This window comes from Mandrillus leucophaeus, unplaced genomic scaffold, assembly GCF_000951045.1.
Source record: "Mandrillus leucophaeus isolate KB7577 unplaced genomic scaffold, Mleu.le_1.0 Scaffold367, whole genome shotgun sequence".
In the NCBI taxonomy this organism is placed as follows: domain Eukaryota; kingdom Metazoa; phylum Chordata; class Mammalia; order Primates; family Cercopithecidae; genus Mandrillus; species Mandrillus leucophaeus.
Genome location: NW_012103887.1, coordinates 865,942 through 884,458, shown reverse-complemented (window position 1 = coordinate 884,458; position 18,517 = coordinate 865,942). Strand labels below are relative to the sequence as shown.

The window sequence follows — 18,517 nt, the reverse complement described above, 5'->3', positions numbered from 1 at the left end:
ATGAGGTTTCACCTTGTTGGCCAGGCTGGTCTCGAACTCCTGACCTGAGGTGATCCATCCACCTTGGCCTCCCAAAGTGCTGGGATTACAGGTGTGAGCCACTGTGCCCGGCCGATAATGATTTTCAGATGCATTGGGAATGGAGTGAGATGGAGGGATTTTTTTTAACACTGGGAAAAACATTCAACTATAAGGTTGATTAAGTGTTTTGAGGGTAATTTAGTAATTGAAGTCACTTATCATAAAATATCAAAGAAAAGGACAAGAGAAAGACTTCTCCTGGAGCCTTTTGTAAGAATTAATTAATAAATGCTGATGAAGTGGAAGAAGTTTAAAAATATATACATGTGTGTACCCGAAGTGAGGATTGTTTTGAATCAACTACATTTCCTGGCATTTCTTCCTGCAAACTTTATGCCAATTATTATTGTCCAAATGTATTAATAAAGTAAGTGGATTTGTTTTTGTTGTCGTTGTTTTTGTTTTTGTTTTGAGACAGAGTTTCACTCTTGGTTGCTTAGGCTGGAGTGCGATGGCACCATCTCAGCTCACTGCAACCTCTGCCTCACAGGTTCAAGTGATTCTCCTGCCTCAGCTTCCCATGTAGCTGGGGTTACAGGAGCCCACCACCACGCCTGGCTAATTTTTGTATTTTTAGTAGAGATGGGGTTTCACCATGTTGGCCAGGCTGGTCTCAAACTCCTGACTTCAAGTTATCCACCCACCTCAACCTCCCAAAGTGCTGGGATTACAGGTGTGAGCCACCGCGCCCAGCCAGGTATCTGTTTTTTGATGGGTGTTTATTATAGAGTGACTAGAGCAGAATGTCTGATTTATAAGAAGATGCAACACTAACAAGTCATACAAAATTCATTATACATCAAATAATTATGAAATTCTAGCCTAGGTGTTATAGATACAAAGATTAATAGAAGCTCCGTTGTTCTTGAGTAGATCTAAGTCTCGCCAGGAGAGTAGATAGATGAAAATGGTGACACTGCATTGTAAGAAACACTTGAATGGAAGTTTGAACATTATTCTATAATGACAATTGTACCAGTAGAAATCTTTAGAATTAGAACCACAGTATCATTTAGATAGAGCAAGGGGTCTGGGGAATTCACCATTTTCTGATTGTAAAGGAAAATCAGAATGTGGCCTGCCTTTCTAATTTTACCCAATGGCTACAAGAGGCTAATGAGATTTTTAGTCCCCAAAAGAATCAAATCAGGGTCACTCAATTGATTACATGATTTTACGTGAAGGAGCCTGAAGATATATGAGATTATGGAACTCTTTCGAGAGTTAACATAGTGCTACAGACAAATGGTGCATTTGAAAGTCAGGGTATTTATGACAGTACAGTGTAAATGGCAGGCATTCAACACTGTTTAGGAAATTCAATGCTGAGTGTATTTATTAAGTTCTTACACATTACTTAATAAGAAAAAATATTTTTAGCACTGTAGGTAGAACCAAACCTGTTAATTTTATCTTCTTGTTTTCACATTTTCCCTGTGTGATAACTGGCAAATAGAAAATGAAGACATTCAGCATGTCTTTAAAAATTAACTTTTTAATTACCAAACTAATGTACCTAGTAAACAGATTCCAACAGTACAAAACCAGAGTTCTCCTTCCCACCTACCACTTAACGCTGTACTCCTCAATCCCACTGCTTAGGTAATAATTGCTGGAAGATACCACTTCGGGAGGCAGACTATCTCAGTTGAATCCTGATTCACCTCTAATAACTGTGTGCACTTGGGCAAATCTCGTAACTTCTCTGAGCCTTAGTTATCACACTTGTAGGGAGAATAATACCAGTACCTATCTCAACCTATCTCATAGGGTTGTTATGAACATTAAATGAGTTCATATATATGAAGAGCTTACATCTATGTTGGGACATATTTATGTACTTAGATTTACCTCTTTCTTTTTTTTTTTAAGAGACAAGGTCTCTCTATGTTGCCCAGGTTGGTCTTGAACTCATGGGCTCAAGTGATCCTTCCGCTTCAGCCTCCTGCATAGCTGGGACTGCAGGATGCACCACTGTGCCTGGCTTTATCTCATTCTTTTAGTGGCTGAATAATATTCTGTTTGTGAATGCTCCATAGTTTCTTGTAGTTAGTTCCCTGTTCATATGTATTATGTTTCTTTATTTTCTTCTATTAAAGCAGTAGTGAACCTCTTTGCACATATATTTTTGCAAAGTACACTGGCTTTGTAAAGCAATATAGATATAGCTGAATGATAAATTCCTACAAATAGAATGTTTGTGTCAAAGGGCGTGAATATTTTGAGTTTTGAGAGATATACCAGATCAGCCTTGCCTTTTGAGAAGATTCCAGGCAGTTTGATAACTTCCTGATTTCAAGTTGCACAATCAAGTTCAATTTTCCTGGTCCAGTTTAACGGACCAGGAAACTTGATGTCTGTGTCATTCCTAGGTTTGGTCATCAAAGATTTGGGGCAGCTATGCTTTATTTACTCAAGTAGATTTTTAGCTTCTTTTGGACAAAGATTACATCAAAATGTAAATAGGCACAGAGCCTAATGCACTCTCAGGCATTTAGCAGGGGGTCATATATTGGTTGACATATTAATGCATAGAAAGTTGGGATTCCTAGTTGTACAGCCCTGAGACACAGTTTACCAGCCAAGAAACAATGTGAGGGAACCACATTTTGTGAGAGAGAGAAGATTAATGTCAATAGAATACCCAGATAGTTACCTTAGGGAGGCTGTAGTGAATATGTGTATGTGTGTGTGCAGAGGTTCTGAAAGCTGGTAGAAGTGTCTAGAGAAAGTCTAGAGGATAAAATAAAGATACTCAGAAACACAATAAGAATTAACAAAGGAAAGAGTCCCAAAGGGCAGCAATCACAAACAGCCTGCCTCATCTTAAGTAAATGTGCAATCATAGCTAAGAGCTCCTGGTTATAGAAGTGTGACAGCCACACTCAGAAGGAAGCCTCATGTAGGGACTGCTTCCTGGTCTTGGTAGGCATGTTTGCCCCCAGGACTCAGAGCCCTCCACAGGGTCTTCCTTTGAAGGTTGTCAAGGAGCCATCCTGGGTGATGAACTAAAGAAAAAGCAACAAGACCTGCACAGAAGCAAAACGTATTGCAAGTTGAGAACTGAATTCCAAAGCATGTGCCCTCGCCCCTTTTCCTTAGTTTTTATTTTTTCTTCCTAGATGGCCACTCACATTTTATGTTTCCTAATACATAATTTATCTTCCCCAGAAAATTTTCCTACAGTCACTCAGGAAGGTTTTCAAACAAGTCTTCCTCTTAAGAACGTTGCAAACAGTTTGCTCAAAAGGGAATGTCCCAAGCCACAGAATGAGGACACAAGGTAGTAAAATATGAAGGCAGTGAAACCAGGTTCTCAATCATGGATGTTTCCAATTATCAAAAAAACAAGAAAAATAAACTTTTGAACTTACATCATTTACGATAATCCCATACAAACAGAAAGCACAGGGAACTAAAGCAAGGAAAGATTTCAAATTTTTAAAACTTAAAGGTAACATTTTAAATTGTTAGTTTTTCTTTCTATCTCCAGGTTTATTTCAAATTTACACATTTCTCACTCACGAAAAGGGAAAAAACCCTCCATTTTTGTCTTAGTGAAGGCTTTGTGCATGACTCGATATTTCACTTAGATGTGAAGGATAGATAGGATGGCTGGGAATGGGACGAGAATTGTTTCAGACAAAGACGGGAATGCATAAAGCCTTTGGAGAAGCATTTAGTGAAGCTTGAAATTTCTGAAGCCAAACAAAGCTGAAAAGATATTCTGGTTCCAGACCCTAGAGAACCTTAAGAACTAGAAAAAAATACATTGAACTTTATTTGTAAGGCATGAGGGGCCTTTGAATATACGTGAGAAGGGAATGACAAGGTTATAAATGGGTTGGAGGAGGATCAACATGGCCATACAATATCTGGATGGTTTGGGGAGAGAAGAAACTGAAGATAAGAGGTCTACAAGTGCTTTCTAATGGGCCACCTGCAACTGGGCTCCCCTTGGTAGATGGGTCTGAACCAAGGCCATGACTCTGGGAAGAAGAATGAGGTAATTTATAGGAGACACATTTTAGAGACTTCAGACTGACCAGTGGCAAGGCTTATGGAGACAGAAGGATCAAAGGTGACTTTGAAGTTGGATCACAGCTCACTGGGAAACAAATGATACCATTAACAGAGGAAAATCAGAAGTAAGGAAGAGAAGACTTGAAGTAGAAAAGAAATTCACTTTTAGGTATGCAGAATTTCTTTTAAAGATAACTGCCTTTGAAGAGATGCACGCTCACAATCTAGTCAAACTGCCTTTTCTCAGGTTTCTACATACCACTTCCAAAGTGAAAATGTACAAAAAACAGCAAGTTTTACACACATTTATAATCTGTTATAAGTCATCGAAGTATGTAAATTTCTCCCCTTCAGAGAAAAAAAAAAAAGAATCAGCCTTTTGGTCAGTAGAGCTGTGCTTGCGAAGGTTTCCAACCATTGCTCCCATTGGTTTTGCTGATGAAATGAAAGTAAGTGAAGATTATATTTGTCTCTGCATTTTTCAACATTTGTCAATTATTCTTCAGGTGTAATAGATGTGGCATATCTGTTCAATACTTGAGTTCTGTGACTAGACATACAATTTTAGCAGTTCGGGAAGAAAATAATATCCTGGTGGAAAGACTGCAAAATTAGAAGAAAGAGTGAAAATCTTGCTATTTTAAGAAAGCTTAGGAAAAGGCATGTAGTGGGTACGCAACTACACATGGTGATTTATGTGCTTTCTGCTTAATGTGATGAAAGCTAATTTATATGAAATAGTTTGAAGGGATGTTGTCTGTTCCCTTTTCTGTAAATAATAATATAGCTTTGATAAAAAAACCAAAAACATGTATGTGCCTAGTTTGCTTTTTTTTTTTTCTTTTTTGAGACTGAGTCTCACTCTGTTGCCCAGGCTGGAGTGCAGTGGTGCAATCTCGGCTCACTGCAACCTCCACCTCCCAGGTTCAAGCGATTCTCCTGCCTCAGCCTCCCAAGTAGCTGGAGTTACAGGTGCCTACCACCATGCCCAGCTAATTTTTGTATTTTTAGTAGTGACAGGGTTTCGCCATGTTGGCCAGGCTGATCTCGAACTCCTAACCTCAAATAGTCCACCCACCTTGGCCTCCCAAAGTGCTGGGATTACAGGCATGAACTACTGCACCCAGCCTAGTTCGCTCTTCTTTCTGCCTAAATCACCCTTTTCCTTTTCCTAGATCTTCATGGGGCTGGTTTGCCTGATCATTCAGGCTTCAGCTTTTATGTCACCTCCTCACAGGTGAGATTCAGTCGCACTGCACCACTACGTTTTCTATTTCTTGTCTTCTTCTTTTTCTTTGTTTTTGTAGAGATGGGCTCTTTCTGTTTTGCCTAGGCTGGTTTTGAACTTCTGGCCTCAAGCAATTCTCCTGTCTCAACCTCCCAAAGTGCTGGGATTACAGGCATGAGCCATTACATCCAGCCGTGTGTTTTCCTATTTCTTACCATGGTTATCATACTGTTTTCTCATGTATTTGTTATTTTGCTTGTTTGTCTCTCTCTTCCCCTAGCATGTCAACTTTCTCATTGCAGGGCCCTGGTCCTCCTTGTTCAATGCTTTGTCTCTAGAACTCAGAACTCAGAACAGTATCTAACACAATAGACACTCAAGAAATAAATAAATATTTGCTAAATAACCAAATGAATGACCTCCTTTCATCTTTATGATGGCCCTCTAAGCTAAACATTCCTACATTTACAGATGAAGAAACCAAGTGGAAAGATATTAAGTAATTTTCCCAAGTGGTGCTACAGAGATGCATGAATGAGTATCATTTTAATACACTTACTACACTTAAAATAAATAAGAGAGGGTCTCTCTTCTGTCTCTTCATCTCTGAGCATGAGTGATCTCAACTTTTGCTAGAAAGATATCTTATTTATCTTTAAATTATCTGTAGGAGACTCCAGGTCTCAGTCATAACATGTTTTTAGTTTTAGTGTCTCAAAACCTTCACTGTTTTTCCAGTACTACTTAAAAAAATTAAAGTTTCCTAAGCTGGGCATGGTGGCTCACACCTGTAATCCCAGCACTTTGAGGGGCTGAGTCAGGTGGATCACCTGAGGTCAGGAGTTCGAGACCAGCCTGGCTAACATGACAAAACCCCATCTCTACTAAAAATACAAAAATCAGCTGGGCATGGTGGCAGGAGCCTGTAATCCCAGCTACTTGGGAGGCTGAGGCAGGAGAATAGCTTGAACCTGGGAGGCAGAGGTTGCAGCAAGCTGAGATGGTGCCATTGCACTCCAGCCTGGGCAACAAGAGTGAAACTTCATCTCAAAAAAAAAAAAAAGTTTCCTTATTACAAAGTAACATATATTTACTATTAAAAAAATGAAGAGAAAACAAAAGAAAAAAAAATCCATTCATGTATATCCACAAACTTGTTAGCCTCACTAAAACATCTTGCTTTTAACCATCTCCAATAACATGATAGACACGTTACGTTTTAAAATTGATTACTTACATATTGTATTTTATATATTATTTAGATATTTTCATATCACTGTTCATTTACATAATGTTGAATGTCTATGTGATATTTCTATTATATATGAGGATACGGCATAATTTACTGAATCAAAGCCTTTTTTTCTTCTTGAATTTTACTTTATTGGTACATCACCCTAATTATCTTTCATTATTGAGGTGTAATCTATTTACCTTAAAACTCACCCGTTTTTAGTGTAAGGTTCTGTGAGTTTTAGTCAATTTAAATAATTGTGCAACCATTATCATAATCTTTTTTTTTTGAAGATGGTGTCTCACTATGTTGCCCAGGTTGGTCTCGAACTCCTGGGCTCAAGCGATCCTCCCGCCTTGACCTGCCAAAGTGCCAGGATTACAAGCATGAGCCACTATGTGCAGTCCCTTACTCTTTTTTAAAAATTAATTTTATTAATGTATTTTTAAACCCTATATAGCCAAATTATTATCACTTCAATATATAATCAATATAAAAACGATTGACCCAGTGCCATGGCTCAGGCCTATACTAGTGCTTTGAGGCAGGAGGATCACTTGAGCCCAGGAGTTCCAGCAACATAACAAGACCCCATCTCTACCAAAATTTAAAAATTAGCAAATTAGAGAGACCTACAAAAAAATAAGAGAGCTCTCTACAAAAAATAAAAATAATTAGCTTTGTATGGTGGCCCCCACCTGTAGTCCCAGCTACTGGGGAGGCTGAGGTGGGAGCATCCCTTGAGCCCTGTAGGTCAAGGCAGCAGACAGCCTCGAGGCTGCAGTGATCCCCATTGCGCCATGCCAGTGTACTCTAGCCTGGACGACAGAGCAAGATCCTTTCTCAAAAAATTGAGGGTTTTTTTTTTTGGCGGGTGTGGGGGATACTGAATCTTTGAAGTCTTGTGTATTTTACACTCACGGCAGACCTCAATTCGGACTAGTCATGTTTTAAGAATTTGTGGCTACCATATTGGCAGGTGAGGGCTGCTGGCCCTGCTGGTGAAGCCTGCGGGTCAGGAGGTCACGTCCTCAGCTATGAGCTGGAGGAGTCAGGTGCCGGGTGCATTTTCCTCTCTGGCCTGGGAGGAACCCCTCAAAGGTCCTTAGAGTCTTTCCCTTATGGTTCCACATGGCAAGCACGGGCTCCAGGGAGATTCACATCGTTCCGTGAGCATGGAGGGAACGACTGGGCCTTGGAGATCCTGATTGCTTCCATCGAAGGGTTTTGCATTGGATAGAGGGTGTGTGAGGGGTAGGGGGTGTATGCGAGGAGGGAGGTGCGGGGGTGGGGGACATGGGGCAAAGAGGGAAAGCATCCAGGTTTTCTTCTTTCCCCTCCCTTCCCTCTTTCATATCCTTTCTGTATTTCTTGTTTCCTCCCTATTTTCTTTTGTTTTTCTTTTTTCCTTCTTAAATCAGTATAAGCAATAGTGCAATGAGCATCCTTTTATACAGATCTTTGTGCACTCATCTAACTATTTTATTAGAATAAATACTCAGGAAGTTTTTGCCAGTTTTATTTCCACACAGCAGTATGTAAACCTGTCTGTGTTCTTAAACCTTTGCCCTTCTCTCCTCTTTCTTTCCCTTACTGATTTGCTAAAGATGTTTGATATTTGTTCAAGGATATTATTCCAATTTCTCTGCTTTTTCTTGCATTTTTGCGCCCCTGCCCCCGCCATCTGCCTTTAACTTTGTTTATGGGTATAGGGAGGCAGGCTGAGGAAGGGCAAATATGGGATTGGCCACACTTCGGCACCAGATAGCTCTGTGACCTTGTGTAAGTGATTTAGATGTCATTTTCCCTGACGTGTGTAAAACGGGGATAATTACTTTATAGGGTCGTTATTAGCATCAAAGAGTTGCATATATAAAATACTTAGCACAGTGCCTGGCACTTAAGCACTCAACAAATGATAGTTATTATAATTTACAGAAAGTTTGAATGTTTATTTAGTCATATTTATTTTCTCCTTAGTCGTAGGTGCGATGCTGAGGAATTACCCAAAAGTTGTAAGACTATTCACCTATATTTTCTTCTGGAAATCTAGAATTTCTATGGTTTTGTATTTTAAATTTAAAATCTTTAATTCATATGTAATGTATTGTGCTGTATATTATGAAATGATGATCTGATTACATCTTTCTTTCTTTATGGCTAATCAGTTTTCCCAACACTTGTTTAATAAACCATCCTTTGCTCACATATTTGAAACATTATTTCTGTCCTATACAAAATTCCCCCATAGACATAAGCTAATTCCTGCATTTTCTCCTTTGCTTCATAGATGTGATTATTTCTGCGTTGACTACTGCTCTGTTTTATTTATTTTGACTTTATGATATGCTTAATATTGGACAGGGAAAGTGCCATCTCATAATTATATCTTCCAAAGTTTCTAGGATATTTCCATATACCAGTATTTTTACATTAACTTTAAACTTGGCAAGCTGATACTTAAATAATTCTGACTAGCAATAAATAAATAGATTAATCTGATGGAGAATATCTTTTACAGCACAACATTTCTATGAAAGAACATAGCATGTCCCTTAATTTGTGTTCTTAAATAAAAGTGCCTCAGTAAAACTTCATAGTTATCTTAATGTTAGTAGTGAGTATTGCTTATTAAGTTTATTCCTAGGTATTTCATATTTTTACTCTTGTGAATACTATCTCTTTGACCTTTTTTCTCACTAATTATTGTTCTTATATAGAAATTTATTTATTTCCTTTTTTATTTTTTAGAAATTTATTTTTTTATTTTATTTTTAAGTTGCTATTGCAACTAGCCACCTTACTGAATTTATCTATTCCTACACTGAAAGTTGATTTATTGATTTTTTTCCAAGCAAACAATCCCATTATTTGCAAATATAATTCAGTCTCCTAATTTCTAATATTTGTAACTCATTTTTTTTGTTTTACTACATTGGTTAGAATGTTTCAAACACTGTTTAATAACAGCAACAATAACAGAAATCCTCATTTTTTCCTAATGTTCCTATCTATTGAAAGGCCTCTTACGTTTTACTTTTGAGGATAATATTTGCTATCTTTTCAATATTGTTTTTCTTTTATACTTGTTTTTAAACTTGTGTTCTTTCTTATGCTATAATCAGTAGAAACAGAGAACATTGGCTTATTATTTCCTTTTCCATCCTGATAATATTTTTCTCAATGATTCAATGACTATCATTTATTTCAGTCAAAAATTGTATAACCGCTATGCCTTCCAACAGATCATTTTAAGGAAAAAACTAGTTTTGTTCTGTTATTTTCTTTTTGTTACCTTTGCAGAGGAGAGGCTGACGATGTGTTGGTCTTTTTCATTGGTTACGATCTCAGTGATACTGAACATGTGTCCCACAAGTTTCCCCACGGGCTTGGTGCTGATATTGGGGTGCCACAACCGGATGACTTTATCGTCTCCTGAAAAGGAGGACAGGGAAAGATTATTTGTTTCCTCAGGTGGTCAGAGTTTCAAACGTATCTCTCACTGTATCATACCCATATCTTTCCTCTAACAGCAAATCACAGTCTGTTTCTGGCGGGATGCATCATTCTGTGATTGATGTGCTAAGGGGCTGGCCTTGGTTTGGATCTGCCGCTTCTTGTGAAGGCTGTTTTGTGAAGACTGTATTTACATACACAAATGTGAATTCTCATAAATATTTTATGAGCTCTTTTCTTGATTCAATCCTTTCCTATACTTTCATGCATTAATGTATTATTTATACTTTATTTACTTCCAAAAATATTTAAGGCAGCTGCTCTTTTGTTTTCATTCTTAAATTAAGCAAACATTATAATAATGAAAGAAATCAAGGAAAGAGGAAACTGCATTTAATCTTCACCATTATAACAAATCAACTGTTGTCATTTTTCTATCTTCCCTTCTAGCATGTATTCATAGGCATATATCATTTATGTGTAGTTACTACCATAGAATAAATATGATTTTTTAATTGCTAAAACATCATAGAAGGGTATAATTTTTATTAAAATGTCTTTTCCTTCATAATCTCTAATTTAACTCCCTGTAGGAAATCACTGTTAACTTTTTAAAAATATAAATTAGATACATTTCTAGATACATATTTATACCCACTACTTTTTTATATTTATGAAAGACCATGAGCTCATGCCCTCATAATTATCCTTTTAGTTACTATTTCTCAATTTCTTAACCCCTTGTCCATTGATTAGTCAACTAATTCTAGTTTTTTACTTTATTCAACAATACTGTAATGAATGGTTATTGTACTTCTATGGTCTTTTTTTTTCTTTTGGATTATTTACTGTGGATAAAGTCCCAGGTGTGGCATCATTATGTTAAAGGCTATAAACATTTTTATCACTTTCGAACGTATTGCTAGCTTACTTTTCAAAATGACTGTACTAAATCCCAAGCCCATCAACGATATATTCTGCCAGTTTCATTACATTCTGGCCAGCACATGAATATTGTCATGATTTAAAATGTTTGCTATGTTAATAGGTCTAAATGGTACCTTATTTTTAATTGCATTTTATGATAGCTAATGCTGTTGGATATTTTTCCCCAAATATATCTGCTAATTGTATCCTCTTCTTCTGTAAATTTTTTGACTATATCCTTTAGCCATGATCTGTTGGAATTTTGATAGCACTAAAACTAAAAGTTGAACCAGGCATGTATTATCATATGTATACACAAACACACACACACACACACGCACAGTTTTATGAAAAACCTGGCTACGTGTTCACCAAACCCATATCCTCTCTTCCTGGGTACACATTTCCAGGCTCCTTTGCAGTTAGGTGTGGTCAGGTTACTGAGTTTTAGCCAGTGAATTCTGATAGCTGACATTAAACTTTACATTTTCATTGTGTTGGACCCATTCACATTGTAGGGGTTATTTTTTACCGCAGCCATCATTACTTAAACAAACGTGCAGCTGTAATCTAATTATGTTTCCAAAAAGAATAAAAACTGTAATTGTTTACAAAATATAGAATATTTTTTAAGATATTAAATTTTATGTTTCACAAATAATTCTTTAAATGTCATCCTGGAAACTGAGTCATAAAAACATCAAAGAACTTCAAACTGGGATCCTAGAAGTTGCATAATCCAACTTTCTTATCTCACAAAAGAAAGAAACTAACTCCCAAAGTTTAAGTAGTTTTAACTGAATGAATTAATTTAATTATTTAAATGTGATTTGTACATCTCAGAAAATGGAATTGAGTTAGTAATACAACAAAGCATTCCTAAGCACCTTACATATTACCAAGGACCTTTAGGCTACTAGACAAAGAGGCTGTATAAAGGCATTATAACCTGAGTTATAATTTATATATAACCTAAATTATTAACAGACATAATTTACATATAAAAAGCCTAAAATTCAAAATAGTCATTTTACATTCTTCACAGAAGTAGAAGAAACTATTTTAAAATTCAAGTGGAACCAAAAAAGAGCCTGAATAGCAAAGACAGTCCTAAGCAAAAAGAACAAAGCTGACGGCATCATGCTACCCCACTTCAAACTATACTACAAGGCTCCCGTAACCAAAACAGCATGGTACTGGTATGAAAACAGACACATAGACCAATGGAACAGAATAGAGATCTCAGAAATAAAACCACACATCTACAACCAGCTGATTGTCAACAAACCTGACCAAAACAAGCAACGGGGAAAGGATTCCCTATTTAATAAATGGTGCTGGGAGAACTGGCTAGCCACATGCAGAAAACTGAAACTGGACCCTTTCCTTACACCTTATACAAAAATTAACTCAAGATAGATTAAAGACTTGAATGAATGTAAACCCCAAAACTATAAAAGCCCTAGAAGAAAACCTAGGCAATACCATTCAGGACATGGGCACGGGCAAAGATTTCATGATGAAAACACCAAAGGCAATAGCAACAAAAGCAGAAATTGACAAATGGGAAGGAACTTCTGCACAGCAAAATAAACTATCATCAGAGTGAACAGACAACCTAAAGAATAGGAGAAAATTTTTGCAATCTATCCATCTGACAAAGGTCTAATATCCAAAGTCTATAAGGAACTTAAACAAATTTACAAGAAAAAACTACCCCATTAAAATGACAAAAGACATGAACAGATATTCCTGAAAAGAAGACATTTATGCAGCCAAAAAACATATTTAAAAAGCTCAACATCATTGGTCATTGGAGAAATGCAAATCAAAACCACAATGAGATACCATCTCATGCCAGTCAGAATGGTGATTATTAAAAAGTCCAGAAGCAACAGATGCTGGCAAAGTTGCAGAGAAAAAGAAATGTTTTTTACAGTGTTGGTGGAAGTGCAAATTAGTTCAACCACTGTGGAAGGCAGTGTAGCAATTCCTCACATATCTAGGGACAGAAATACCATTTGACCCAGCAATCCCATCACTGGCTATATACCCAAAGGAATACAAATAATTCTATTATAAAGATACAGGGCTGTTTATGTAATTGCAACACTATTCACAATAGCAAAGACACAGAATCAACCCAAATGCCCATTGATGATAGATTGGATAAAGAAAATGTGGTACATATACACCATGAAATACTGTGCAGCCATAAAAAGGAGCAAGATCATGTCCTTTGCAAGGACATGGATGGAGCTGGAAGCCGTTATCCTCAGCAAACTAACACAGGAACAGAAAACCAAACACTGTGTGTTCTCACTTATAAGTGGGGGCTGAACCTCGAGAATGGACACATGGACACATGGTGGGGAACAACTCACACTCACTGGGTGGTGAGGAAGAGAGAGGATGAGGAAGAATAGCTAATGGCTGCTGGGCTTAATATCCAGGTGATAGGTTGATCTGTGCAGCAAACCACCATGGCACATGTTTACCTTTGTAACAAATCGGCACATCCTTCACATGTACCCTGGAACTTAAAATAAATTTGAAGAAAAAAAGAAAATAAATAAATTTTGAAAACCCAAAATAGTCATTCTAGTTAATCTGGTATTATATATTGGGCCACACATTAGGATGTATTTCCTGATGTATATCGGATTTTTATTTTGATAGATTATCCACACTGAAAGAGCCAGTCAGGTATGGAGGGATAATTAGTTCACTTGTTCGTTGGATATTTATAAACCAGGCACATTTGATAGATGCTTCCATAATTCTATGATTATTTTATTGGGCCTCATGAAAAAGCATAGTATTTTCTCTACCTTTTTTCTCTTCTTTGAGGATCCCAATCCATCCATCAAGTCTCAGCATAGCTTTTCCTCCAGTAATATTCCAGAATACTTCCATATTCTTCAAACCTGAGTGCTCTACCTATGTGCCTCCTTCATCCCCATCATCCTTCATAGTTAATTATTTGTCTGGACCACTATTAGACTCCACGTGCCTTGAGAACAGGACTTGTTCTTGTTTACTGTCACATATAATCTACGGTAAGAATTCAAAAGATATTTTTTGAACCACTTCAGTAACTTCATTGTTGGCATGGTGAATCACAGCTGAGAGGTTTAACTATCAAGTGCCAAAAACGGGGAAAAACGTGTTCAAACAAAAAAATGGATCTTCGTTGAATGTTCATCTAATATTTTTGGAAGGTCATTTGTTCATTTCAGAGGCTCTCACTTCTTGGAGTGTTATTACAGGCAGGCTGAAAAAAAAAAACTCGTTGCATAGCTGATTCTTGGTTTCCATTTCTTAAGAATTGCAGTGGAGTGAATTCATTCCCTCCCAGATTTATATATTGTAGCCCTAGCCCCAACACGATGGTGTTTGGAAATGGGGGGGGCCTTTAGGAGATAATTAGGTTCAGATGAGGTAATGAAGGTGGGCCCTCATGATGGGATTAATGTCCTTATTAGAAGAGACACCAGATCCTGCTGCCCCAACCCACCCTCTCTCCCCTCTTTCTCCCTGCCGTTTGCGAACATGGAGAGAAGGCAGGTGTCTACAAGCCAGGAAGAGAGCCCTCGCCAGAAACTGACAATGCTGGCACCTTGATCCTGGACTTCTAGCCTCCAGAAAATTTCTGTTGCTTAAACCTTTCTGTTTATGGTATTTTGTTAAGGCAGCTCAAGCGGGCTAAAACATCAACGAAGATATTTTAGGGGCTGTGGTTGATGAACAAGTGGAATATTTTCTTAAATTTAAAACTTCCATGATGCTCTTATTAACAACAAGAAAGAAAATCTCTTGAGAAGTTAACTGTGCACTTACTGTTTTTTTTTCAATCTATGCTCTCCCTTCTCTTCTGATACCTTTGTGCCCTTAGTATTTTGCAAGATGTGAAGGATACAAAGAAATTCTAGATGTTGTTCCTGCCCAAGGTCTACTTTTTCAGAGACCCAAGTTTATACCCTTTTAGACTTAGTTTGATTATTACTCTCCCCAGTGCCTTCCCTAGTCACCTTTCTCTGCCCTAAATGGAGTTCAGACTCCTTCTGTGTTTTTACTGTGTTTTCTTCAGCTTTCTTTTACAGCACTAATAATTATTTGGTTACCTATCTGTTTACCCATTATCTGGTGAGCCTAGTAGTTCTCATTCATAGCAGTGTTTGGCAAGTAGTAAGCACTTAATACATATTTGCTAAGTAAATGAGCTGGCTGGTAGAGTCACTCATGAAGTGGTTAAGGACACATATTTTGAGTGAGTCATATTTGATTTGCAACCTGGCTCTGTCACTTAATTAAATTTATGACTTTGAGTAAGTTGCTTTGCCTCTCTGCATCTGAGTTTTCTTATCTATAAAATGGGGATAAATGGAACTTACATCATAGTTGTATTGTGAAGATTGAGTGGAGTTACACATGTGTAACTGAACAGTTTCTGGACCATAAACTAACAATTACTATTACTATTATTCTAAGTTCCTACAATGCATTTAGATTATTTTTAGGGGAGAAGAACTGATACACAGATATATGAAATATGATCCCTGCTCTTGAGAGTTTACAATCTAGTAGGTAGTAGCAATAAGGTAAGGAGATATAGAGGGTAACCAAGTATTTGTAAAGAGTATGTCAAATCTGAAGATAAGTCTTTACAGTATAAATATTATGGTTCATAAAGAGTTAATTCCATGTTTTTTTGTTGCTTTCTATTTTTTTCTTTCTTTCTTTTGTGCGTGTGTGTGTGTGTGGTGTATGTGTGTGTGTGAAGCCGGAATTTAGATAAAGTCACATATCAAAGAGAGGATTTTCTTTCCTTTAGCAGATTATTCTCTCAGTTGGTGAGTCACTTCATCCAAGTGCATCACTCTTGAGATGAGCGGGCTCAGTTCACACAAAAAAGCAGGAGAGAGAGAGTGTCTAGTAAACCAGATTTCTGTGGTCCAGGAAGAACACGGGGCTGAGTGGGTGCAAAGAGAACTGACTCAGACTCAGCTCTGCCAGCTAACTAGTTGTGTGACTTCTCTGGGGCCTCAATTTCCTCATGTAAAATAATAATCTTCAAGGCTCCATCCAGCTCTAAAATTTCATGATTATGTGCTCCGGAGGGAGAGATCACTACAGTTAAAGCAGAGGGCAATCTGGAATTTTTATAGCTAGTAAGAAACTCACCAGATATTCAGTTACATGATTCAAACTGAATAATTCCAATAACGCAGTATCTTGCCTGCATTTGCTTTTCACTGGCGATGGCCGAGATGTATCACGCTCTTCAGACATGTTCAGAACCTAAGCCTTGCACCCACACGCGATCTTACATCGTGCTGGTGGGACATCCCCTGAAATGGGCATTAGCATTCCTGGATGATGAGGCTGGGCAATAGGCTATATCCCCAGAAGAACATCTGTAACTTGTGTATCACACGAAGAAGAACGCAATAGAGAACTGCCACCTGAGAAATATCTAGGCCTCTTAAACTCATGGCTTTGTCCATTATGCGTTGTGAAGAAAACCCAGTCTTCTGGAGGTTCCCTATTGCCTGATCCCAGATGTCCTCCAGCTCTGCTTGCCTTTGTTGCTAGGAGTGCAATCATACGTGGTGGCTTTGTGGAGGCAGAATGAGCAGAAAGAGACAGATTCTAAGCTCTCAAAGCCTGTATTATTTCATCTGTATTATTATCACCGTCACCATCATCATCATCGTCATCATATGTTGATTCATGCTATACTTTGTAGTTATCTATAAACTTGTCTTATTTATACTATTAGACTTTAAATGTTCGCAGGTTAGGAATACAATCTGACCTTTATAAGGTTAATAGCCTAATCTATAGCAATTGTGCAGAAAATATTTGTTGAACAAAACATGAAAAAAAATGCATGCAGAGCCCCCAAAATATCTTCTTGGGAGGTTAATTGTGTTTCTACTCTGAACCTTCCATACTAGGAACTTAATTCCTAAAAAGGCTAGTGCAAACACTATTCAGCAAAACATTCTTGATGGTCACCAAAATAATGCTCAGGAAATTTTTAGGTTTTCTTGGTAAACACTCTGTCCTGATTTGGCTTTTTTTTTTTTTTTTTTTCCCAGCAAAGGCTTGTGCTTTTTTGAAGCTCATCAAATGCCCCTGCACATTTAACACATTCGACTAAGCCTAGCAAAGCTGCCTTTATTGTATATTTTGAGTCGTCAGCGGGTACATACGGTACATTTAGCAACGGTGCTTGGCTGAGTCACTAATCAACAAGAGTACTCTCCCGAGAAAAATGTGTTTTCAGTTACTGGGAATTTGCATTTTCTACTAATAGAGGCTCCATAACTGTAACAATTCAATAAATTATGCATGATGAAAAGTATTAGTTGCTTGTCGGTCATACTACTAAGTGTTTTCTTCCCTCTGTGAGAGAGCTAGAAAACCTGTGATTAATACGCTTTCAAAGCTGTAGATGAGGATCTTGTAATATAATGAACACTGAGGTTAATGAGAGTCAGATGGCTTAATCCAAAACACTGAAGTGGTTTAAGTCCTAAAACTTTACCAAACACATTTTCCTCCCAGAAATGATTAAAATACTAAGATTACAAAGCCTGTAAAAACTGGTCAATTCTTAACATTTTGTGTTCTTTTGTGTGTGAGGACAAAGGGCTGTTCAGAGGAGTTGGTTAAGATTAATGTGACAGCATAATGTGACAATCAGATTTTAGAATCAAATTTTATATTAGCCATGTATTTAGGTACTGCTTTTTCAAAGGGTTTCATGTGCAGGGTTTGCATTGAAAGAGGAAGAGGGCTAATATTTTTGCCTAACTAAAGACATGCAATGGAGAGAGGAGCATTCATTGCAGTTTGATTCTCAAACACGTTTGCTGCTTTCTCTCTCATACCAAAGGGCTCTCCCTCCCTCAACTCTGGCATCCTCCTTCTGATGTGTGGTCCAGACCAAAATCTGTGCCCATTTCCATTGGAAGTAATAAGCCAAGACCGTCGTTAACTCAGGAAGGGGCAAAGGGGATCAGGCAATTGGGATATAAGTAACCCACGTCTTTTTCTGAAAGTATCCCACTTCTTTTTCTGATTCTAGCATTTGTTTCTTGATGTGTTCTAGACCTCAGTATGGAGCTCTTTAAATAACTGTAATTAGTTTGGTTGAGAGACTTGGATTCCTGTTTTTCTTAGAATCATCACTACCAAGTATCAAGAAACTTGCTCCCTACCCAAGCCATGACTCCCACACACTTCTTTACAGACTTCTTATCCATATGCCTTCCTTTCTTTTCTTCATGTCCTCACTTGAGTTTTAGAGGTTTGTGGACAATTAATGCTTTGGTTTTTCTGAGAGCACAAAGCTGTAATTATATATTGAGTAGCATCTAATTGGCAAACTGGGTTCCAAATTTTCCAAAGGACATTTTTAGTTTATCTCCCTGTGAACAGGCAGTTCTTTAAAAAATAGAATCACAGTATTTTAGGCTCAGAGGGATCTTGAAATGTATTTAGTCCCACTTCCTCATTTTATCAGATAAGGAAAATGAGCAAAAGGGAACCATTAAGTG

General features: G+C 37.5%; 1 protein-coding gene across 1 annotated transcript in view; it reads right to left on the bottom strand.

The window, feature by feature from the left end:
* The window catches only part of WDR64 (WD repeat domain 64), a 162,867-nt gene that overhangs the window by 76,259 nt on the left and 68,091 nt on the right, over window positions 1–18,517 (bottom strand). Inside the window, exon 9 of the mRNA XM_011990033.1 lies at window positions 9,862–10,001. Within this exon, the coding sequence (XP_011845423.1) occupies window positions 9,862–10,001 (140 nt within the window). The remainder of the gene's footprint in view (window positions 1–9,861; window positions 10,002–18,517) is intronic.